Source organism: Phyllostomus discolor, chromosome 7, assembly GCF_004126475.2.
Source record: "Phyllostomus discolor isolate MPI-MPIP mPhyDis1 chromosome 7, mPhyDis1.pri.v3, whole genome shotgun sequence".
In the NCBI taxonomy this organism is placed as follows: domain Eukaryota; kingdom Metazoa; phylum Chordata; class Mammalia; order Chiroptera; family Phyllostomidae; genus Phyllostomus; species Phyllostomus discolor.
The window spans coordinates 26,474,523-26,498,309 of record NC_040909.2 but is presented as its reverse complement, the minus strand read 5'-3'; the positions used below and the strand labels follow the sequence as shown (position 1 = coordinate 26,498,309).

Here is a 23,787-nt window from a genome sequence, read left to right as displayed (position 1 = left end):
GGTCATTCACCTTTCCGTGAGAACCACCCCCTCCCAGGACCCGCTGTGCCTCTCCGAGTGCAGACATTTCTGGTGGCGTGTGCACCCTTAGAGGGCTGAGAACACCGGCTGTCGCAGAGGCACGTTACCAGGCGAAGACAAAGCTGTCCGCGGCTCCCGTAAAGGCACAATCAGTGTGGGCAGCGCTTGCTTGTAGGAGCTGCCGACTCGGTGGGCCCGGGAACCAGAACTGGCTCACGGAGGGCTGGCCCTGGGTGGGGCTGGTGACAACCCTCCCCCCTCCCCCGCTGACCAGAGAAGCCAGGGAGGGTGTGGCTCAGCACGACCCTCGTCTGGGAGGATGCTGTGCCCACCGGACAGCCTGCAGCCTCCGCCCACTCACGCAACCCGGGCTGAGAGGGTGAGCCAGGAACATGGCTTCGGCCTGCAGGGGCCCTGGGAGGAAGGTGTGTTGGTGCGAGTTCCAGCCCTGAGAGAAGATGCCAGCGTGGCTGCTTGCATGGGCAGAGGATACCGCAGCAGCAGAGCAGGGAAGGGAGGCAGGAGAGGGAAGCTGGCCAGCGACTGGACTCAGCCTGGCAGGGAAGCCACCCACACTGGCCTCTGCTCGGCCTTTGGCTGAGAGCTGCCCCCCCGAGATTCGATTCCCTCCAAGTTTCTGCAGGCCCTGGAGCAGCTTTCTGGGGCCTGGGAACGGCTCTCAGGGAAAGAGGTTCGGGCAGGAGGACAGGAGGACGGCCCAGCGGCACGGAAGGGGTCTTCACGAGGCACACAGGTGAGGGGCAGGAGCCATCTGAGAAGTGTGCAAGCTCCATCTTTTGGTGGCAGAACCTGTGGTCAATCAGGTCCCTTGGTGGGGGGTGCAGGATGGGTCGTGACCCACGGGAGGGCAAGCACCTGTTGGCTGGGTCTAGGCCAGCGGCGTGTGAGGGGGGAGCTCAGCACAGATTCCGTCTAAGGAGCCACGGGCGTCACGCTCCACCTAAACCATGAAGATGCCCATGCCTTTCCCAGTGTGTCACTGGTGACTAGCAGTGCGTGCTCTCCCAGCCAGCCCACCGCAGCCTCTCCACCCACGTCCATGTTCGCTGGGGGTCAGCGAGGCTCCCAGGGCAAACTCGGGGCTGAGGGGACAGTGCGGAGGAGGTGGCAAGCTGGTGGGGCCACCCTCTAAATGGCCTTTTGGACCAGCAGGCTGAGTGGAGCTGCCACAGGTGGGCCCCTGGGGTTGACGCAGAAGCCTCAGATGTGGATGGAAGGGGTGGGAGCACACGGCCTCCAGGGGCTCTGTCAGAGCTAAGTGTCCTCCGTGATCCTGTCCTGCATGTCACCGCGTGGCAGGCCCCGTCCTCAGTGTTTTAAAGGTGCAGCCCTGAGTCATCCTCAGCACACCTGATGAGGTAAGTGACTACTATCAGCCCCCCTTTGCAGATGGAGAAACTGCAGCCTGAGGTCAGGCAACTCGCCCCAGCTGGACAGGAAGGGGGTGGGATGGCAGAGTTAGGGGTGAGCTCGAGTCAGGCCCGGGCCCCCACGGCCCGTGCGGAGGTGTGGGTGCCGCCCTGCCTGGCTGTGCACAGCCTGGGCACCTCCGGGTGAGGCCAGGCCGGCACCCTGTGCCCCCACCCCCCGCCTGGAACAAGTCAAGCTGCATTCTCGGTTTCACATTAGTCTTTTATTATAACCGTACTGAATGGGATCACTTTGCCAAGAGGAAAGTCAGTTCTTAAATCATATGAGTTACAGCATCAAGATGAATGAGAAACAAGCGATAGATATAAATGGCATGACGGGCTATTCCATAAATCAAATGAATTGTGCCATTGTGAGAAAAATTATTATGGCAACTTTTACATCAAAGTGGTCTCAAGCCTGCGTATAGGAACTTCGTATTTTTTTGACACTATAAAAGGAGAGCCTTTGAAGGGAACACTGAGGAGGCGGCTTTGGCCTGAGAGAAGGGAGCCTGCGCGCCAGTTTCTCCCCTCAACTCCGCCCGGCCGCCTCCCCCGCCCCACGGCCTCACCACGCCCTGCTCTGCACACAGCGGTGGTGGGGGCACATTGGTGGGGGAGCAGGGGGGGTGCAGCCACCCCCAGTGGGGGAGGAAGTCCTCCATCCACTCTTGTTGGGTAATGACCCCTGCGGGGAGCTTCTTAAAGAAACAGTAAAATAGAAATAAAAAGGATACATTTGGGTCAACTCTGGCAGGCTGTCATTAGGGGACACCAGAACTGTCACAGAATTTTCTAATCACTCATCACCTCGTCCCTGGTGATGGCGAACAATCCAACCCCAAAGGGAGGATGACAGGAGTCAGCTCAGTCGTATGCAGGGCGGGCGAATCATGGGAGGTCCTGGTTTACTGTTAGTCACGTTCACTCCAGAGTGACAGTTCTTCCGGCCAGACTGCAGTCAGCAGTGACCGTCAGCAGGAGGTCATCCTTGGAAGAATTATCCGTATAATGAGATGTTTTCAAGTTTTATGTGACCCCTTGGCATACACGCAAGGTAAGGCAAAGTCAAATGATTTTCTTTCTCTAATCTGTAATTCTCATATGTAATGTATACATATAATTTAACTCAAATTCCCAAACTGATCTGAGAGGAATGCATGAACACAGGGATAAGTATAAAAGAGGAGATAATGAAAATTAATATAGGCTTTATGTATATAAACTTTAACTGCTAATAATCAAAACACAAGAGGTTCCAATGATTACCACATTTTTGAAGAAAAAAAGGTTTCATATATTCAGCATGTAAAAAATGTGCCATTAAACATAAGTACCTGATAGAGTAATAAAAAGCAACATAAATTCTTTAATAGCACTGTAACTAATAAAAATGCAAATAATGCTCAATTATGAAAAATAAAAACACATCACTTAAAAAAAGGTAAGACAATAATTCCATTCGCATACCCCACAAACCTATGGGGATCGAGGGCGGCTGTGTCTGCACCCACCCCCGTGGGTGTCTCCCCTCTGAGGAGTGGGCAGCTGTTGGGGGCCACAGAAGCAACACCTCTGAGTGACCCACTGGGTCCAGGTGGCACCAACTCGGAAGCACAGAACGAACGACCCACCCCCGCGTGTGGGCAGGGCTGGGAGGTCACAGAGACCGTTATGGGGGGAAGGAGCTGAGAGCGTGTTGGTGGGCGGGTGTCTGGCAGCTACCATGGGGCCCGCGACACTCTGCTGCCCGGACTCCAGCTCTCAGGGCAAAGTGATGCTGAAAGCGAGCAGATGACTGTGGCTCAGCCGCCAGGGGACGGTCGATTCCACGGCCCTGCCCAGTCTTTGTCCTGGAGCCCTGGCGAGAACAGCTCCCCACTTCTGGAGCTGAAGACACTGGCACCCTCCCAAGCCTTTGAGAGAAAATAATGACAGCTGTGCAGCTGCAAGGCCACTCACTCAGGGGACCTTGGGAGCTCATGAAGTACCATCAAGGGGCATACACGTGGCAGCAGCCACCTCAGGGAGCCACCCCAGCAGGGTGTGGAGCCCGCCACTCAGCGCCAGGAGCCGGAGCTAACGTGCACACCTCCACACAGGCGGGGCTGTCCTCGCCTTGCACATTGAGGGATTTCCTTGCTGGAGTTTCAAGAACAAACTACAGAGCTCACCAGAAGCCCCTCTCGAGTCCTCACCACCTCCTTGGAGAAGTGGGGGGCCCTGTCATTGTCACATTTGTCTGTAGAGAAGTCGCAGTCAGCGGTGGCAGGGACGTAAGGGTGCCCGCCCTCCCGCAGGCAGCTGTTCAGTACCGGCTGCCGTGCAGGCTCCTGCTGCCCATTGGACTCGCGGTCCACAGAGGAGCAGCCCAAAGAACCAGCCACCCCAGGGCAAGGTGTGCTTAAAGGGACCTTGTTCTCTGGCGTGAAAGATGCTAAAAGATGAAACAGGATTGTTTAAGGGGGGCAGTGATAACCAGAGTGATCTGGCCTGAGGCTTGGAAATTATTTACCAATGAGGAGTCTAAACCCCATCACACCTGAATGAGCCCTAGGTTTAGAGCCGCGTCGGGGGATCACTGTAACGTTCTGAGAGGTCAGTAACACATGGTGTCTTTCCAGCCCGGAACCCACTGGTCCTTCCCACGGCATTTGGCTTTGCCGTGTGACTTCCCGAGGGAGAAACGACACCGGCGGGCACACAGATTTCCAGAAAGTGTTCTGGGTATCAATCAGTGTCCCGGCAGCGCCTGATGCTCTGAGGGAGGAAGAATTGAAACCAACTGTTCTTTCTTCTTCTGGATAACACTGATGGCACTGCCACACCTTCTCGGTTGGGGAGCAGAGGACAGAGGAAAAGTCACTGTAACCGAGGTCTGGGCTTTCCGGGTGGTGTGGTCCTGGGCACCTACTGCAGCTCCCCAGCTCCCCCTCGGAGCGAGGGTGCAGCAGGTTGGGGGAGGCCCCAGAAAGCCTGTCTGCACTTTGCTGACCAGCAGTCTGTGTGCCTGGTGGCCATTTGCTCTTCTCTCAAGGGTTCTGTGGGCTGTTCCGGTGCCACATGCATGCTGGGAAAGTGGTGCTGGTTTCAGAGGCGTCCCCACTTGGGGGAGACTCAGCAGGGCGCACAGGCTGCTGGGGGGAGGGGGGTGGCCTGGGCACTGTGGTCAGATGTCCAGGGGGCTCACGATGGTGAAGCCGGAGTCCTTGCTGTTGCTGCTGCTGTCGTCGTCGGGGCTGGAGCTGGGGTTGCTGGAGGACGCGGAGGCCGGGCCCATCAGGGGGTCGGAGAAGGCCAGCGGGGAGCGGGCCAGGGCCTCACCTTTCCCAGACGTGCTCCTGAGAGTGCGGAGAGGCTGGGCCTGGCTGGAGAAGGATGCCCTGGCGCCGCCTCCCTCATCTTCTTTGGAAACCAGGATGAAGTCCTCGGTGTTCCCTCTGTCTGCGTGCCCCGGTGCTTCTGACGAGGCCTGTGAAGTACAGTCAGAAGTTCAGGGGGTGAGAGAAGACACCAGGAAAATGAGAGCTGAGTGGAGGCCCGGAGAGTGGGGCATGCTCCATGAAAAACTGGGCTGCCTGCCCTGTGCTCTTCTGTGGAAAGATGCCGAGTTCTGCCTGTTTCCAAGCCCAGGTGCTTCCCAGTGGCACAAGGCCGGCCCCTTGGAGGCTGAATGCTGGTTTCCCAGGGGAGCAAAGGAAACCTCCTGCTTGGCAAGTTGTTGGGGCAGGCTGGCTCAGGAGCCAGCTAGCAGGCTGCAGACAGAATCCCTCCCAGGTTCAGGCGGCACCCGCCGTGCAAATCACTCATCCTCCTGGGGCTTCAATCCCCTCATCTGTGAAATGGGGACAGGACAGCATCCTGGTCCTAGTGTGTGGCCACCATGTGGAGAGATGACATGTGTGGACATGAGTCGCAGAGGACTGGCTCCCTAATGTGAGCCCCAGATCGGGAGAGAGTTTACGACTTGCTCAGAGGAGACCGTGGGGAGGGGACGCGCACTTCCTCTCCTCCAGATCTCAGGGCCAGCTCATCCTGGGTGTGCACTTGGGGGACCCTGGAGAGTGGTGGTTAATTGGCAGGTTCTCCCAACATGGAAACCAGGAATGGTGACTGCAACGTATATGCCAAAAAGCAGAGTAATGGAATTGCTTCACAATTATTTCCCTCCTGTCTAAGCAATTATAACTAGCGCTTAGTTTTTTAACTAAAGATGACATTCATGAACATCCGCACAGGTTCTGCGTTAAGACCAGAGACACTCCTGCCTCCCCTGGGACGGCAGCAAAGCCACAGTCTAAGCAAAGATGTTCCCATGCCGGCCTGGCGGAAACAGCACCCACCCCCGTGCTGAGGTGACTCTGCGTGCTGCCCTCACCTGCTCTCCCGCCGGCCTGCCTGCTGTCCCCGCGTTGTGGGGAGGGACTGGGGCAGGGGTCTACGTCTAATGAGATGTATGGAGCCCCTTGGCTGGAAGGGCTCCCCTGGGTCCTCAAGACTGGTGTGGCCAAGGTCACCTGTGAGCTGTGGGCAGAGCCTGGGACAGGTAGCCGGCAACACTTCTAAGGGAAATCTGGGCCTGGCTGACATGTCCCTCTCTGAGTCTCATGTCCTCCTGGGGGACATGGCGGGGGTGAGTGAGCAAATAATGGCTCGGGGGGACCCTGACAATCCGTCCACCCTTAACGTTGAACGGGAGGACCAAAATGGGATTTGCCTTTAAGACTTCGGTACTGAAAAAACAGGTCTTAAGGCTCTTGATTCAGCACAGTAATTCCCACAAATCTGAAGAGGTCACGCAGAGCACACGGCACTCTGGTGGGAGTGGATGCGGTCACAAATGGCGCTAGGGCAGTTTGGTAGAGAAAGCCTGTCCTTTCTCACCCCCATCACTGCCCTCTGCTCGGTGCACCCAACAGGGGCTGTGCCGCCTTTGGGGAGGCTGGGAGGGGCACCCGAGGGGGGCTTGTCCCCCACATGCATGCACGTGGGGTGCACCTAAGGCTGTTCCGGACCTCAGCGTGAGCTCCTACTGCCAACGTGGGGACACTCTGCTCCTATGACTGTTGTCCTGCTCACTGTTCATGTGACCTGTGAACACCTGTGCGGGGAACGGGTAGGTTCCCACAAGTATGAAAAGTGGGCCTGACAACTGCAAGTATCTAAAGTCAGCAGATTCGTTAGTGTGTTTGAAAAGGTCTCTTTCTGTAGTATTTTTACACCTTCAACTAAAAGACTCATGCTAAATTTTTCAATAAACTTGTCAATTAAAAATGGGTGGGGCTCAACGATATTTAAATAAATAAATGTCAACTGAAAAATTAAACATCTGTGCAGGGAGGGAGAATTAGAAGGAATTAATCAAGTTAAACATGCAATTTTAATGGATTCATGTGGCTGAAAATATGGCTCAAAATGTTCCATGAAAACTTCTTTTTAAAGCTTGATGAACTTGACCACACAGGGTCCACTCTTCTTAAACAGTACTCATAAAGTAAAAACATCCCCATTTAAAAAAATTATTTTGCTTTTTTAAAAATCATAAAAAATTAATTTATAAGCATCTGGGTGGTAGTTTTTGAGAAAGTGACTTATATGAGATTTTGCTAATGTTCACTTTTCAAGATGAAACTCTGTAAACTATTAAAAAGAACATTTTGGGGGGTTTCCCGTCCCATCAGATAATGCCCAGCGAGGCGGCAGGCAGGCGCGGGAGTGCGCTGCGCTGGGACAAGGGGACGCAGAATCCAGTCTGGGGAGCTGTGTGCCTCTTTGGCCTTCGTTTTCTCACCGGTAAAGCGAGCAGGCAGGACTAAGTGCATGAGGAGTTTCTCTGATCTTTCCTCACCGGAAAGTTCTGTGATTTTATGTTAGAACAAATGACACACCACGCTGAGGCCTGAGAGCTGGGGCCAGCACATACGGCCCGTGGGCCAAATCCAGCTCGCATGGCTCTCAGGCTGCGGATGGCTTATGCATTTTTAAAGAGCTGTAAAAACCAACCAACCAACAAACACATAAATAAACCAACACCCCAGACACAAAAACAAATAGATGACAGAGACCATTTGTGGCCTGCTAATCCTAAAATACTGACTATCCAGTCCTTTACGGAAAACATTTGCTGACCTCTCTGCCTTCGAGGATGGACATTAATGAGAAGTCCTTCCCAACGAAGGCCAAAAAGGTTCCGGCCAAGTGAGCTACACCCAAGACACGTTAGGAGAGCACAGACAGTCCTTCCCTGCTAAAGGGGAAAGGCGGCATCGGCGGCATCGGCTGCAGCGGACGGGCCGGAGGCGGAGGCAGAGGTCTGGCCTCCTCACACTGCACAGTGGGATGGGCGGGAGGTTCAGGCCAGAGCTGCCACGTGAAGGCGTGGAGGTCGGAGGTCCTGCACCACAAGACTCCAGGAGACACTAGTCTAGTTATTAGCCCTGTGAATGGGCCTGCCCCAGGGCCTGGAGTAAACAGTCCGCACAGTGACACGCAGCAGCCCTGGCTCAGGCCACTGGCGGTGCTTTACAGCGGGAGTTCACACACGGTAATATCTGAAGTGACTTGAGGAGATGCTTGTTACTCGTAACTTTGAGGCACTTATGGGACTGCGTCCCCATCAGTGTGACAGTGCTCATCAGAGCTCGAGTACCTGCGTGGGGACCCCAGGCGTCTGGCCGCCCTGGCCCCGGCCCTGGCCCTGGCCCCGGCCCTGGCCGCTGGAGCAGTAGTGGTCGTCGGAGATGGTGATCTGCTCGTTCTCCTCGGCCTCCAGCTGGCTCTGGTTGAAACGTAGGGAGCCTTTTAGAATGTCTTTGATCTGTTTTCAAGGAAAAAGATAAATGAGTTTGTTTTTAAATGCTAGCTAAATCTCTAATATATTTAAACTAGACTTGCCACTGACAATTTTTTATAGTATAGATATCAATGTATTAGCATAAGAAGGGAATAGCAGAGAAAAATCCAACTCTATCGATAAACGCCATTGACTTACTAATGACCAAGGGAAATTTAAGTCTCAGCAGCCAGGTTCTCACAGGGTCAGACACGGGTGTCACGTCCTTGGCCATGAAGGCAGGAAGTGCCATTTGCCTGCACAGCCGGCCCCGTGAGCGGCCCATGAACAGCCCCGTGAACAGCTCCTAAAGCGCTGCACCCCAGCTGAGCTGCTAATACCACAGGCAGACACTCGGGAGCAGTACGCCATTCTGACATTCCTGTTCCATGCCGCCCTTTAAGGGTCATGAAGGTCACTGAAATGTGGCCCTGGAGGGCCCGGAGCGTGTGGCAGGCTGTGTTCACGACGCGTACTCTAAGGGCAGCGGTGTCTGTGGAGGCACCGAACACGATGCTGGGCCACACAGCACCAGCTGCAGGCAAGGACCGAACAGAATATGGGTGTGGAGAGAGGGAGGAGCAGGGTGGGAAATGGAAAAGCAGTTTGGGCTGCAGGCCAGTGAGACGTGTTCACCAGAGACAGCCAGGGCACAAGGAGGGGGGAGAGTCAGCAGGGCCGGGGCTGAGGGGCTGAGGGGCTGAGGGGCTGGGCTCTAGTGTCAGGGTCGTCCTTGCCCTAGGGTGCCCTCCCCAGCGGGCACTAACAGGGGCAGGTGGGACACAGGGTCAGATCACGGGATGTACCTGCTTCAGCCCTGCCAGGGAAACCAGAATTTGATCTTCTTTTTCCAAATTTTCTTGTAATATCACATCTTGAATGTTTACTGAAAATACAAGAATGACATTTTGAGTATAACTTATCTGCTGCCGCACTGTAACTTGAGACAACCTTGGGAATTTTTCTGCCAGATTTCACAGCAACTATTCCCAGCGAGGGTGCTCTGCCAAACCGCAGACGGGGCAGGTGCTGGGTGCAGCAGAGGGGAGCGCGAGCTGGCTGTTGCACGGCCTTCCCGCCAACATCACACAAAATGTGTTCTTGTAATGACAGATGTGTCTTCCCTTCCACAGAGAGACCAGGCAACTCTCGCTGACCTATCATGTGGGGAATAGCCTGGGGCCCCCGACAACCCCCAGGAGGAGGGGTTCAGCCTGGGCCTCCCGCTCTGCCTCCTAGTTCTGTGACGCTGGTTCGCCTCATTCTCCACAGACCAGCTGCTCCCAGGTGACTGAAACTACCAGAGACACTGTCTTTAAGGACTGAAACAGTGAGCACAGCGTCAGTTCCACAGAGTGGTGGAGATAAGGGGACAAACTTGGGGCACCACAGGCTGCCATCAGGCAGTGACGCCTACGGAGTCCGCTTGACGCGGCCCTGGGCCTTCACAGGAGCGGTTTCCGGACCCGGAGGTCCTCTTGTCCTGACCTGATCTGAGGGATGCGCCGGCCAGCTCTGCCCATCCATCGTGCTCAGTGTCACACCACGCTGCCCGCCGACAGGTTAAACACGGTCTGAGGGCCTCAACCTCCCCCTCCCCCGCCTGCCGGTGGACGCACACAGCCCTACTGGTGACGAGGCTCTCAGGAATCCTGCTCAGAGGGAGGAGCACGAGCCCTCTCCCCTGGGGCTATGTGGAATGAGTGTGAGGGGCAACTAAAACACACTTTAAAAAGATACTGATACATGTGCCAATTTGAGAATCACTCTAACAAACAGGCTCACCCTCCATTAACATCTGGGTTCTTATTTTTTGTGCCCTTAAAAAACTCCCCATTTATCAGGTCTCATAGGCCACATTCTTCGCCATGCACTCATGAAACTGTCCCACTCTTTCCTCTGGCCCCCTGAATTCCACCTGTGCCCCCCAGGGCCACCAGAGCTATGTATCACTCCTTGCTTGCTTTCTGCCGCCAGTGGGAGAGGCAGAGCCAGCACACTGCTCCCTTGGCCTGGAGGCCATGTCCCCAGATCCATGCAGACCGGCTCCTTCTCTTTGCTCAATTCACTGCTCCCAGTGCTGCTTCCTCCGAGCAGTCTTCCTGCCCACCCACACTAAAGTAGCCCAAGTCACCCTCCAGTCTCCACTGAATCCTCTTTTCCACTATATTGATAATAAGCACTTGTCACCATCTCACATTACCACATTTGCCAGTTTATTTGTTGTCCTTCTGCCCCAATAGGACATAAGCTTCCAGTCTTCAGAATAATTGCTGGTGCATTTCAAGGACACAATGAATATTTACTGACTAACTGAATGAATGAACAAACATGGAAAAACACTCCTGGAACTTGCATTTCAAAACACTGCTATTCTAAATATTTCCAAACAGCATTTCCAGTAAGAGGCAAGGCGAGGACTGATACCATCGATTATGAGTCCAGCTCGAAGACTTCTTCGGCTCTTCACTGAGAGCAAGTCTGTGCACCGTGCCGACAGGTCCCTTACACACTGAGCAGAAAGACAGCAGCTTTTATTTATTCAGAAAATGTGACTGTTGTTTCTGACTAATAGAAAGGCCTGCTCCAAAACGAGAGAGAGAGATGAATGGGAGAGGAATAATAGATATAATTAGAGAGTGAATGTTTTTGGTTTCTGTAAAAGCCTGTGACAATTTGTTCTCTCTCAATAAAACACACACACACACAACACAAAATCCACTCAACAAGACATTAATGACAACCAACTGCAGAAAATTAGCAAGAAACAGTGTGTAGGTCTTTTAGTGGACGGAGAGGGGTTACTTCTGTTCTGTGACTGCTGTGGCCTCAGCCCGGGGCAGCCTGGGGCAGCAGGGCGCACAGCAGCTGGGCAGTTGGGTAAAGCAGTAGGTTCTGCCCCTTGGGCTGGAGGTGGGACGGATTTCCCAGTGCCTGCTGTGTCAGCAGGGCCAGCAGACGACCAGCTCCCAGCCCCTGGAAGGAAGCTCACCCAGTGGATGCAGGAACACTTAGCATGTCTGTAGGAAGCATGGAAGCCCTCCTGGGTCCAAGGAACTAAAGGAGGGGAGGCCTCTGGAGGCTATACCCGGTGAGCCAGGGGGCCAGGAAAAGAGGAAACCTGAAAAAAACCACATGTGATGTCTCCCGCCTGCCCCCTGGACAGTCTGCCGTGGAAGACAAAGCGTTCGGCTAAACTGCCTAGCTCCTGCCCCCGATGTAATGGTGGGCCCCAGAGTCAGCAGCAAGGACCACAGGCATTTAGGGTCAGAGGCTACAGGTCTATGGGGCAGCATGTGGCTCCAGTGGGGACAAAAGCCCAGAAGCATGCAGGAGCAGAGCTCTCCTTAGGGGCCAGCAAGGACCCAGAAGCACCCAGAGGCCTTCCTAAAACCCCATCCCGGAATCTGGACACCATCCTGGCAAGGAGAGGAGACAGAGTAGAGAGGCTCTGTGGGCATCTGTTTGGATGGGGTGGTTAACCTGTAAGAAATCGAGCAGCCTTTAGTTGGCAAGTTTAAGCCTTGGACTGGCATCAGTGGGGAGGGAACTTCAGAACAAGACTTCTACACACCTGAGTTGAGGTACGCAGATTTATTATTCCACCACAGCAGTGTCAGTGTCCACCTGAGATCTTCCAAAACCACACTGGCCACGTTGCCCAACAATCCCATGAACCAAGAAGCCCTATCCTCCCTAGCCTGGGTGCCCTGTTTGCTGTGAGCCGGCCCAGTGCTGATGCCTGCAGGAGCCAGCTGAAAGGGGAGGGGTGGAGAAGGCAGAAGGTATGAGTGTACTGGGAAAACGGAACGAGGCTTGTCTTTCATTGTAGGCTAAGTGGGAATAATGCTCCTTGCTCTAACAGCCACCCTCCCCGTGTGCTCACTCGGTAAGGGCATGGGCACGAGCCGCCAACAAGCCTAGATCCTCATGACTGCACTGTCTCTTGGGTCTACAGAGGTGGCAGGGCTGCTGGTGGGCTGCCGCACCTCCACCCCCCACCCCTTCCTCACCAACACATCCCAGATTTTATGCAGGGCAGCACTGTGCACACCTTCCCTTTCAGTCAAGGTCGGTCATGTGACGCAGCTTTGGCCAATGAGGTGTAAGAGAAGTCCCTGTATAAAGTTACTGGAAAGATCCTCATGCGGGACTGACTCAGTTTGCACCTTTTTGGGCCTGTACTCTCCCCACTTTTGCTGTCTCAAGTGCTGGCAGGACCTCCACAAGTCATCTTGCGAACATGCAGATGAAGGTCACAGCTTTGGGAACGTGGGCAGAAAGCCAGAAGGGGCCTGGGGCACTGGGCCCATCTTAGAGCTGTTACACCTGCTCAGAATGTCTACTTCAGGGCTTCTTTTATTTAAGAAAAAAATAACCTACTCGTTCCTTTATTTACTGTTTTTTTTTCCCATTTCTGTTATTAGCAGCTATTTTACGTTTTCAAGGTACTACAAACTGGGTGGTTGAAAGTAAGGAAAATGTATTCACAAACACATTTGTGAAGCTGTTAAGTCCAAAGTCAAGGTGTTGGCCCTTCCCAGCTTTTGGAGGTTGTCCACAACCCTTGGTGTCCTTGGATTTGTCTCCATCATCACATGGGTTCTCCCTAAGTGTCTGAGACCAACTTCCCCCTTTAGAGAAGGACACCTATCCCTGGATTAGGGCCTACCAAAACCCAGTATGGCCTCGTCTCAGCTTGGTTACATCTATAAAGGCTCTGCTTCCAAACAAGGTCACATTCATGGGTTCCAGGCGGATGTGAATTTGGCAGCAACACTGCTGGACATAGTGCAGCAGCCAACCTGCCTGTTACACAGGATGAAAACCATTCAGCTCCTCTAATGAGCGGGGCTGAGGCAGCCCCACCAATCCTCTCCTGCGTGGAGACTGTCATTCAGGGCCCAGGCCTGTGTGCCACCCACACCCAGAACCTTGGTATCATCAGCACGGTACCCTCAGCCAGAAATTCTTAGACCTTAGTTTTTGGATGGGGTCAAAGATCACCTTTTAGAATCTGATGAAAAGCAGGACCATTTCCCTGAAAACCCACATACACATAAAATGTTCATTTAATTTTAAGGAAAAACCTCTGCTATAATCAACTAAGCTGACTAGTTTCACTGTAAGAAATCCAGAGTATAGCAATACAAATGAAAACAAAAGGTGTCTTCAGGGGCTGTTAACTGTTTCGAATATAAGAAATCTCATTTTACGAAGTACTGTCTGTATAAACCCTTTGTCTACCCAGTTCCACTACACGGTGATTTAAGGTAGCAATTATGAACATTCTGTTAATATATAACCTCTCAGTAAAAGGTCTGCTTTAAGTAAGTCGCATGTAAAAATAGAACATAATGATGCCATTTCATGCTTTAAAATATTGAAGGCAGAAATGTGAAATGTTTAAATTTCCAACATAATGCACATTTTTCTTTATAGAAAAAAGTGAAATAATATGATATAAAGTGTCTTTTTGTTTCTGTGTAGCAGGAAGACTGTGTTTTTTACAATCCCCTTCTATTAAGTACCATATATTACCAATGCTGGAGCACCGAGACCAAGGGGGAAAGCCTCACACGACCATTAACCACTTCTGTGCAAACTACACAACAGCCTCATCGACATGATCCCATAGTGACTCCACTAGTTTTAATGAAATGTCATTGCCACAAAAAATAGCTCTCTAACTCTAAGGGTAATGGGAATGGCACACAAACTGTTTCAATTTCTTAAAAACCCGATTTTCCTCAAAACTAGGATAAAAGTGTTTTCATTTCAGTGGCTGGTACAGAAGGTTAACATAAGCCTATATTCATTAGGAAGGCAGTGGAAAGGTGACCAAAACAGACCTGACACCCATCACTGGTGGTGATGGAATTGGCCCAGTTGCTTAACCTCCTTGTGCTGCCTGATGGGTAACAACAGGACCTTCCTCACAGGGCTACTGTGAAGAATACCACATGAGCGCAGCACCTCGCCCACTGCAGAAGCTCAGGACCCAGCCTCTTTCATTTCCACATGGCCACACTGCTTCATCTGATCATCCCAATGACCATTCTAGATTAGGACCACCATCCTCACACAGAAGAAGGCAGCCAGGCTCAGAAATGCCAGGTCTGTTATTTGTGGTCTCATGACTGTAAGTGGCAGAGTTAGGATTAAATTCCTTCCTGATCACCTGCATCCGGAGCCTCCTTCCACGGTGATGTGTATGGCAGTGAGGGAGGGGCCGGAGGTGTGAAGAGGCACAGCATCTCGATCACCTTGAGATGGTAGTGCCCTTTATTTGGTGGTCAGCCAGGAACAGGAAGGCACCTACGTGCAAAACAGACTGCCCAGTCATTTCGACCAGACCTTCGGGGGCACTGGCACTAGCGTCAAACAGCTCAGGCTTTGATGACTTTGTGCAGTGACCTGTGTGTCAGGAAGATGGGAGTAACACCTGTCTCCGAGGGTTGTTTTGGAGGGTCACCTGAGATAATCCGAGCAGCCCACTTCTGACACACTGTCTCACTATGACAATTACCGCTCACTACATGTTTTCCCTTCTTCAATACCTTAAATACCCAGATACGTGGATTCTGCTGTCGGAGGTTCTCGCATCCCTGGGGGAGAGATTTAGTTATCCTGACCTCTGTCAACCTCACAGAAGGACACTCCCAGACTCTAAAGAAATACGTAGGCTGTTACAAAACAGAGGGACCACCTGTAGAGCTGACCTCGGGTCACATGCGTGGCCAGAGTGGTAGTGGTTGAAGAGGTGGCCACTAGTCAAGGGGAGGGGACAGACCTATCACTTGTCACTTTTCACTTTGGCTGGACCATTGGGATTTCTGTTCACAGAGAAGGCAGGCTTACGAGAAGACTGTAGGCATCAAGTTCACCCTTTAATACATGGTGTGCACCTCTGTCTGTCCATGCAAATGCCACTCCCTTCTAGACAGCCCTCTTCTCCTCAGAATGTCACATCCCCCCGTCTTAAAACTGCACTCAAGGATCAGCTTCCCATTAACAGTCCTCCCTCTGAGAGCATCTACTGTTGGCCCACTCCAACACGTACTGTGGGACTCTCGTCTTCACTCTTGGAACCATAACGCACAGCTGAGGCTCAGAGACTAAATGTTTCCTGAAACTGCACAGGTCTATGTGGCAAATCCTGGTCCCGAAGTCATTTGGCTCCAAATGTGGTGGGGCTCTGCTCACTGTACCCCGATTACTTTGGAGCCCCGCCTGTCCCACCAGTTTCTGAGATCACCGGGGCTCTGCGAGGACCTTGGTTTGCTTCATGTGAAGCTATGTGTCACTTTCAGTATTTCTGAGGAGATATTCTCTTTTGCTCTCTCCCTGCTTTGAAGTTTTACTCACCTCCCTCAAACACATTGAGTTCCGTGTCAGATCACTACTCTTCCCCTTCACCCTGCCCTCTACCTACTTCTCCCAGCCCTGTTTTGCATATCAGAGAGCAGGTGCATAGCAAGTATTGGCCGAATGACCAATGTGAGGCTTTCCCAGCAGCATCAGGGCTGATTTTTATCTCCTGAGAAGCAGATGTAGGTGAGATATTTCTCAGATGAAGAATGAAGGGATACTAACACGGTCATTGTTAGCCGTCATGGTCACGGTGATTGAGGAGTCTAGGGGGAGGCAGGGGGAAACAACGTTCATGAAATGAGCCACAGTACTGAGCATATGGAGAGCCAAGCACTGAGTCAGGTACTTCGTGCTCAGTTTTCTTCTTAAAAAGCAAAGAGCAGATTACACAAAAAATATAACCAAGGGTCCTGTTTTGTATTCAGCTGTCAGAATGGCTGAGAATCCTAAACTCAGCACTGGGAAAGAAGCATCACTTAGGACAGTCCAAAGGAGGCTAGGCAAATGCGTGCATTACTCTTATGAAGTCTTCTGGCCCTGGCCAGGTAGCTCAATTGGTTAGAGTGTCGTCCTGATACGCCAAGGTTGCAGGTTCGATCTCCAGTCAGGGCACATACAAGAATCAACCAATGAATGCATAAATATGAGGAACAACAAATCTCTTTCAACCTTCTTCTCTTTCTCTCAAATTAATAATAATAAAAAAAAGAAGAGTCTTCAGGCCAACAAACAGTTCTCTTAAGTAAATTGGGTGTAGTTACCACAGAGGTCCAAACCTTCACTGATCTCTGTATTCTCACAGGGTTTACCACCCTGCCAACCGGGGTAATGGAGCATGACTTCTCACAGTAAAATCATCTAGTCAAATGAGAGCCTCTGACCTGGGTTTAAGATGGATGGGGGTGTGTGTATATGTGTGTGTGTGTGTGTGTGTGTGTATATATATATATATATTTGTGTGTAAGAGAGAATTTCAGGCCATAAACATTTTGCTGATATAAGGATCTAGTGAAAGTTCAGTGCCACTCCTCAACTGGGACTAAAAAATGGCCCTTGACCTTCTTTACTCGGGCTTCTCCCCGCCTGACCCACAAGATCTTAAGCTCAGCTTGAGACGCTTGTGGTGGCCCCATCTTTTGTCTAGTGGGTCATTAACTGGAGAGGACGGGGACTGGAGGGCTTGGGGAGGCACCCTGGTTCGGAGAGATGAAAACGAAAACAGGCCATGCCGTCTGACTGTTTAAGATAAAGATTAAAAAATGTGGGCTCTTGCTGTGGAAGAGCATGTGGGGAAATGGGAGAGAGCCAGAAAATGAAAACAAAATGATGGAAAACGCTGGTCTGCACTGAGGTCATGTGATGCCTTCACCCTGTGGTGTCTTAGCCTGGAAAAAGAGAAGTCGGTGTCTGCTTTGCTAAGTTTTGCTAAACAGGTGTAGGGTGGGTACAAGGAAGACGCTGACCAGCTGTTCCAAGGCTTCTGATAATAAAACCAGGGTGACGGGGGGACTGCAACTAGAATAGAGCAAGTACAGAAAGACCAAAAAAGAACTGAATTTCAGGTTGAAGGCCACATCAGAGCTCCGGGGCAGGTGTGAGTTCTCTGCCCACAGACTTTAGCTGTGCATGTGCTTTAAGTGTGGGGTTAGGAATACATTGAATTGTGCCCAAATAATTTTAAGTTCTGTTGTTCCTTGCTGCTCCTAGTCTGTCTGTGATGGGCCAGTAGCATCAGGTCACCTGGGGGCTGCTGAAATGCAGAACTCCAGGCCCCACATCAGACCCACTGAATCAGAATCTTCATTTCTCCCTGGATACTTCTGCAGAGGACTGCTACCAAAATTAGATGCAGTACTTCAGATCATGAAAAGCTTTTATCGCAGTGTGGCTGACAAGGAGAGAGCTGTTTGGGACCGCAGTTTCTCTCTGTTTTTCAAATGTCATCAGTTAATTGCCCTATTGAACATTTTCAAAGACATCCATTGAAAGTTGTTTTTATAAACATTAGAAGATCAGACTTATAAAGTTCTTGCAGAGGCAAATAAACTAATTTTCCAAACTGGCCTCCTCTTAGAGTTAATTCTTGCATAAATATTATGACAAGTGTAAAATCATTAATGGTGTGTGCCATAAAATAGCAGGAGAGCTGAAATCCAGCTACTGATTCAAGTGTGGCCTCGGTGGATGCATCAGTGAAAGAGAAGCCCAGGACTGGATTTGGGTCTGGACTCCTGGTGCCAGCTAGCTGTCGCTCACCCTTCCCTGGCCTTGGTTTCCTCATCTGTGAAATGAAGAGCAGCTGGGATGGCTTTTAGGGCTTCTGCATCTTTACCACTCTAAGATCCTATGGCAGGGCTCTCCACGAGAGCACAGGAAACTTAATTTCTCTGAATTCACTGCATTTAACCCACCCATTGTTTGTGTGAACCACCAATAAAAGGACAAGCTGCTGGAAACCAGTGTCTAAATACCAAACAAATGATGGGAATACCACGCCCCCGGGAGCAGGCAGGTGCGGGCACTGGAGGCCAGCAGGGTGAGCAGCTCAGGCTCTCTGCAAACAGCTGGCAGCTCAGCTCAGCTGCTCACAGATCAGAGAAGTGCAGGCTGCTCGCCCACGTGCAATTGCGTGTTAAGTACGGCAAATCTAAAAATAGCCTGAGCTCAGCCCCGGGGATTAATACAGTGCTGTCAGTGTCTTTCAACTCAACTATGAGGGTGACAAGAAAGGGAGTAACTATAGCAACAGAAAAATGAACACAGAAAGAAAATCTTCTGAAATTGACAGGAGAAGTTTAGATTTAATAAAACAGTTATTTTTAATTCCTGTCTCTAAATCTTTGAATTCAAATAGTTCAATTCTGTGGAGGTAATAAAATTAGAATTTTGAAAAAACAAATACTCTTTCAGTTGTGGATTCCAGATCTGTGAGGAAACACATCTAACCTGTCAAATCATCCTTAATTAAGGGACAATTTGAATAAATGCCTTTATATAATTTTTAACTGAGAGGCTTTCCTCCATATTTGTTCTATCAGTTATAATAATAGTCTTGAGCCATACTTGACATTTTAAGATTATTACTACATGTCTGATGAAAATGTAGGGTGATACAGAACTCTCTAGAAATGAAAGGGAACTTAGGGGACATCATTAACGCTGGAAGAAGTTTCAGAGGCAGGGCCCACAGCTCACACTGTGGCCCAGCGAGCACAGGGCGGGGGTCGGCCGCTCGCGCAAGTGCCTGTGTGTCATCGGTTCTGACGTGGTGCCCTCACTCACGGAGCTCACACACATAACCCTAGAGTCCACACGTCCAAACCCCAGCACCCTTTAGCATCCTTTGATACAGGAATATGCGCTAGGTGTTGGGAAATGCGGCACTGGCCCCAGCTCTTCCACAGACTAGTTGTGGGGCCCAAGACGAGTCGCTGCTCAGCCTCTGGTCTCTGCTGGATGAGTCGCTCAGGATTTCCCCTGAGTAGGGCTGTCAGGAGTTAAGGGGAATGAGGAGAGGGTTTGTGTTGATACCCACTCTGGGCTATATGCCCTGTGCTGGACTTTAAAATACACGTTATCTTGGCAGTAAACTGGCAAGACAGATAATTTTATCTCCACTTTATATAAGAGGATACAATCATCACCAGGCTGAGCTAAGAAGTGACAGGGCCTGGTTATAACCCGGTGTCTGTTTGATGCCACACGGAGCACTCTCCACTCTCTGTACCACTCCAGCCGCCTCCTGCCTGCAGTACGAAGACTGACCCCCTCCCCCGCCCCACCCAGGTGTTAGTTACATGCACTTAAACTGTCTACAGATTTTCAGTGACTGGCTTGCATTTTCCAAGCATAGAAGATTAGGTACCTTGGAAAGTCCCTCTATAACCTTCCCCTCACTCAGGCATCCAGTGTTACCAGTTGTTTCCACACCAAATATACGGCGCACGATTCTGCCACCTGCCCTTGTGGTTCAGTAATATATCACGAGCATCCCCTTACTTAATGAAAATAAAAGTATTTTCATTTAATCTTTACAAAGACTGTATATCAATCATTTTCTAATGGATATTTCAGTTGTTTCCATTTTATAATACTTTAATAATCAGGAAAGACAGAAAACATCATATGGAAAAAACACTAGGGTAGTAAAGTTATTTTTGAAGTAAGTCAAAAAGTAAATCAAGAGCTTCATCTTTGTGTGTTCCTAAAATTTCTGCTCAGAATCAAAACTGCCTGCAACGCAAGAACCACCTTTAGTAAACCAGGGTTCTAACGCGCAGACAAAAAGGCCCGTGCCTGCGGGCCCCCGGGTCAGGAATTCTTGTCGCGTCCCTCACCCCACTTTAAAAGTGTGGTCACGACGTTTGTGTGGGGCAGAGGAGTCACGGCTGTGTGGAGGCGCTCTGGCTGAAAGTGAAATCGCACAAACACAAATCTAGTTTTGTGGTTAGCTGCAAGTCCACAGCTGGCACGGGCTTTCCTTTAGCTGAAGTGCTCCCCCTCCCGTGCCAGGAGAAAATGCTCTTTCAGTGCTCACTGGAAAACCAAAATGAGAGCAAACGCTGTTGGAAAATTCTGAGGCTTAAGGAAAGCTGCTTTTTTTTTTTTTTTTTAGATTTTATTTATTTATTTTTAGAGAGGGAAGGGGGGGCAGAGAGAGAGAGAGAGAGAAACATCAATGTGCGGTTGCTGGGGGTTATGGCCTGCAACCCATGGAATGTACCCTGGCTGGGAATCGAACCTGGGACACTTTGGTTCCCAGCCCGGGCTCAATACACTGAGCTACGCCAGCCAGGGCTGGAAAGCTGCTTTAAAGGCTGCTATGCGGACCAACAACTTGGAAATTTCCTAACGGGATTTTCAGAGTTTTAGTAAATCTCTCAGTCACTTTCTGGTTCTCCTACTGTGATCAGAACCAAAATCAAGCAATGACAAAGGTCAACCATGTAGCCGAGGAGCGAGAAAACAACAAAAACACATGTGCACATATATACACACTAAATATTAAGATGAATTAATTAACTAAAATCAGTTATATAATACATGTTAGTCTTTTATATATAAACTATTTCTTCATTACTTTTTTTTTTTAGATTTTATTTACTTATGTTTAGAGAGAGGGGAAGGGAGAGAGAAAGAGAGGGAGAGAAACATCCATGTGTGGTTGCCTCTCTTGTGCCCCCTACTGGGGACCTGGCCCACAACTCAGGCATGTGCCCTGACTGGGAACTGAACCACTGACCCTTTGGTTCAAATCCAGGACTCAATCCACTGAGCCACAACGGCCAGGGCATCTTCATTACTTCTTTTTAATACATCTTAAAGTGTGATGCTATGAGATTCACGTAAACTTAATTCTATATAAAAATAGTCATAAAGAAGAATAACTATAGTTTTGAAGGGGTGGAATCAGACAAGACAGGGTTTCTTGCTGTGATCAGAGATACTACCCGTTTCATCAGCTGCCAAGGTTTCTCCTGCTCTTTCCTCCCCTTGCACCCTTTCTCTGAAGGAGTGGTCAGGGAAGTAGAAACAGGACGCTGGCAGGCAGCCAGCCACTTAGGTCAGCATCTCTCCCAGTCCGTAAGAGAATGTGTATTATCAATACTTGCCAGAGGCAGGGACGGTTTCGGCAACAGCCAAATGACAGCTGTTCTGGCCACATGCAAAGGACTTGAGACCTAACAGGCTGAGAGGCTGATGGAGCCTGAAGTAGAAAGTCCACCCACAGTGATGGTCCAGGGACAGGCCACTCCCAGGGTCCCTGTCATGGGAAGGGACCTTGGCGGATTCTCTCTGGTTTCCCCTCACAGGTGAGGTGCATCCTGATTTCTTACAACACTTGGTATTGGCACTGTCCAGTCGTAGAGCAGCATATAGGCCATTTCCATTAGAGTACACGTCTTATTTTCTTACCTTGTTCCCAAACTACAGGTGCTAGACACTGCAAAGGGAGTAAGACTGTCCATACGTGGGCTGGAAATAGGACCAACGTGCATTATAAAAGCTTTGGCGGGCAGAATGGAGTCACTGAAGTTAAGACATAGGTGATCCAGCAGAGACCACTTCCAACACAAAATACAAAACTCGACAAATGTTGAGAGTGGTGGCTGAAGGTTTTCTAATGTGACATATATATGAGTCACATGTGCACTAGAACACTTGTTTTATTTTTTAATTTTTTAAAAAGCTTTTATTTATTACTTTGTAGAGACAGGGGAAGGGAGGGAGGGAGGAGGAGAGAAACATTGATCAGCTGCCTCTCATATGTGCCTCAACCGGGGACAAACCCACAACCCAGGCATGTGCCCTGACCCAGGAATAAAACCGGTGACCTTTTGCCTTGGGGGACGATGCCCAACCAACCGAGTCACACCAGTCATGGCACACTAGGACATTTCTCACACTCTAAGCACAGTCAGAAGTAAGAAAAGATCATGTGGTTTTGACATGTATTTCAGGCAGCTGGTTAAAAGCATTTTTTATTTTTATTTTTATTTTACTTTTTAAAGGTTTTATTTATTTAGTTTTTAGAGAGAGGGGAAGGAAAGGAGGAATAGAGGAAGAGAAACATCAATGTGAGGGTGGTTCTCATGTGCTCCCAATGGGGGACCTGGCCCGCAACCCAGGAAAGTGACGTGATTGGAAATCGAATTGGCAATCCTTTGGTTCCTAGGCCTGTGCTACGTCCACTGAGCTATACCAGCCAGGGTATGGCTGGTATATGTTTTTTAAAAACATATTTTAAAAAATAAAGCAAGCAGTGTCTAGATAATCACATTAGCGATTATAGCCAGGTTGGCACAACAGTAGAACGAACCGATCTTGAAAGCTCAACATCCTATTTTGGTTTGAAGCAGATAGATACAAAGCACAATGTTGCAGTTAAGAGTTGAAATCTATACCCAGACTAATTGATTTTGAATTTCTACTTCACTTACTAGTGATACAAATCTTGGGAAATGTTGTTAATCTCTCTGTGCTGCACTTTCCTCATCTGTGCAATGAAAACAGTAACCAGAGGGCTGCTGTGAGGATTTCACGAGACAGTTCACAGTACCAGCCTAACCAAGGCCCAGCTGCCGGTACCGCCGTGACTGCTGTCACTCCCGGGGCCAGAGGAGCACTCACCGAGATGCGTGTCCATCACCTTCGCACAGTACTTGCACATGGCGTCCAGGTCATTCAGCTGTCCTTGAAGGAAAGAAATTTGAGCTTCTAAATCTTCTTCCTAAAACGAAGGGGGTAAAATAGGGAAATTTTTATAAACAATCAAATACAATCCCCAACGTTCTCCAGTGACCTGGACTATTTCAAAGAGGAACAATGTCTCTGTCCTAGCCAACACAAAACAGCAAATGGACAAGCGTGAACTCAACCTTACCACTACAAATAGAACAGAGAAAGGGTATGTGTGGGGGTTGGAAAAAACCTGGACTTTTCCTAACTGAATGCTAGCTTTGGGCCATGTACAAATGTCTACCCACACAAGCTTGTATAAAAAAGTACAGATAATATCTCCCACAACTACTGAGCCCCACAAATTGGGAGAGTAAATTGGATTTCAGTGAACCATACTCCCCAGGCATCTGGTACAAACACATTACATTTTCTCTCACACACATATGGGAAACCGGAGATTTCCATTTGTACAAGACAAATCTCATCACTTTCCAGACAATGGTGTCTCTTAAAGAGTGAGATTTCCCCAGAGCACTTGGAAAAGTTTTGTCCCTGCAGCCCATACACAGCTGCTCTTATATTTCCTCTTGATATGCCACTGGGACATTTTATTTATTTGATTGTTTCTGGCAAAAATACCCTGGGTTGAGTAATTGTCTAAATGGTAAAGACAACCTAACTGTAACAAAAGGAAAAAATCTGGTTTTTTTTTTAAAGGAAAAAAAAGATACATGGAAAAAAATTCCCAAGAAAATTTAGAAGATTAAGGGAGTTTTTCTCAGAGAAAGAGAATTAGCCTCATTAGGTAGGAAATTTAAACTAAGCTAGAATACAAAGAGATGTTGCTAGAGGTGGAATAGGCTAGAAAATGGGTTTTTGAGTTTTAGATGCTTGTCCTTTCACATAAAAATCCCGTGTCGTTAAAAAGAAGGGGAGAGAAACCTA

General features: G+C 49.8%; 1 protein-coding gene across 1 annotated transcript in view; it reads right to left on the bottom strand.

Moving 5' to 3' along the window:
• Window positions 1–1,659: 1,659 nt before the first annotated feature.
• The window catches only part of TBC1D5 (TBC1 domain family member 5), a 482,939-nt gene continuing 460,811 nt past the window's right edge, over window positions 1,660–23,787 (bottom strand). The window contains exons 21-24 of the mRNA XM_028518682.2: window positions 22,792–22,891; window positions 9,093–9,172; window positions 8,104–8,271; window positions 1,660–4,926 (exon numbers count right to left, since the gene is read on the bottom strand). Coding sequence (XP_028374483.1) covers window positions 4,624–4,926; window positions 8,104–8,271; window positions 9,093–9,172; window positions 22,792–22,891 — 651 coding nt within the window. The 3' untranslated portion in view covers window positions 1,660–4,623. The remainder of the gene's footprint in view (window positions 4,927–8,103; window positions 8,272–9,092; window positions 9,173–22,791; window positions 22,892–23,787) is intronic.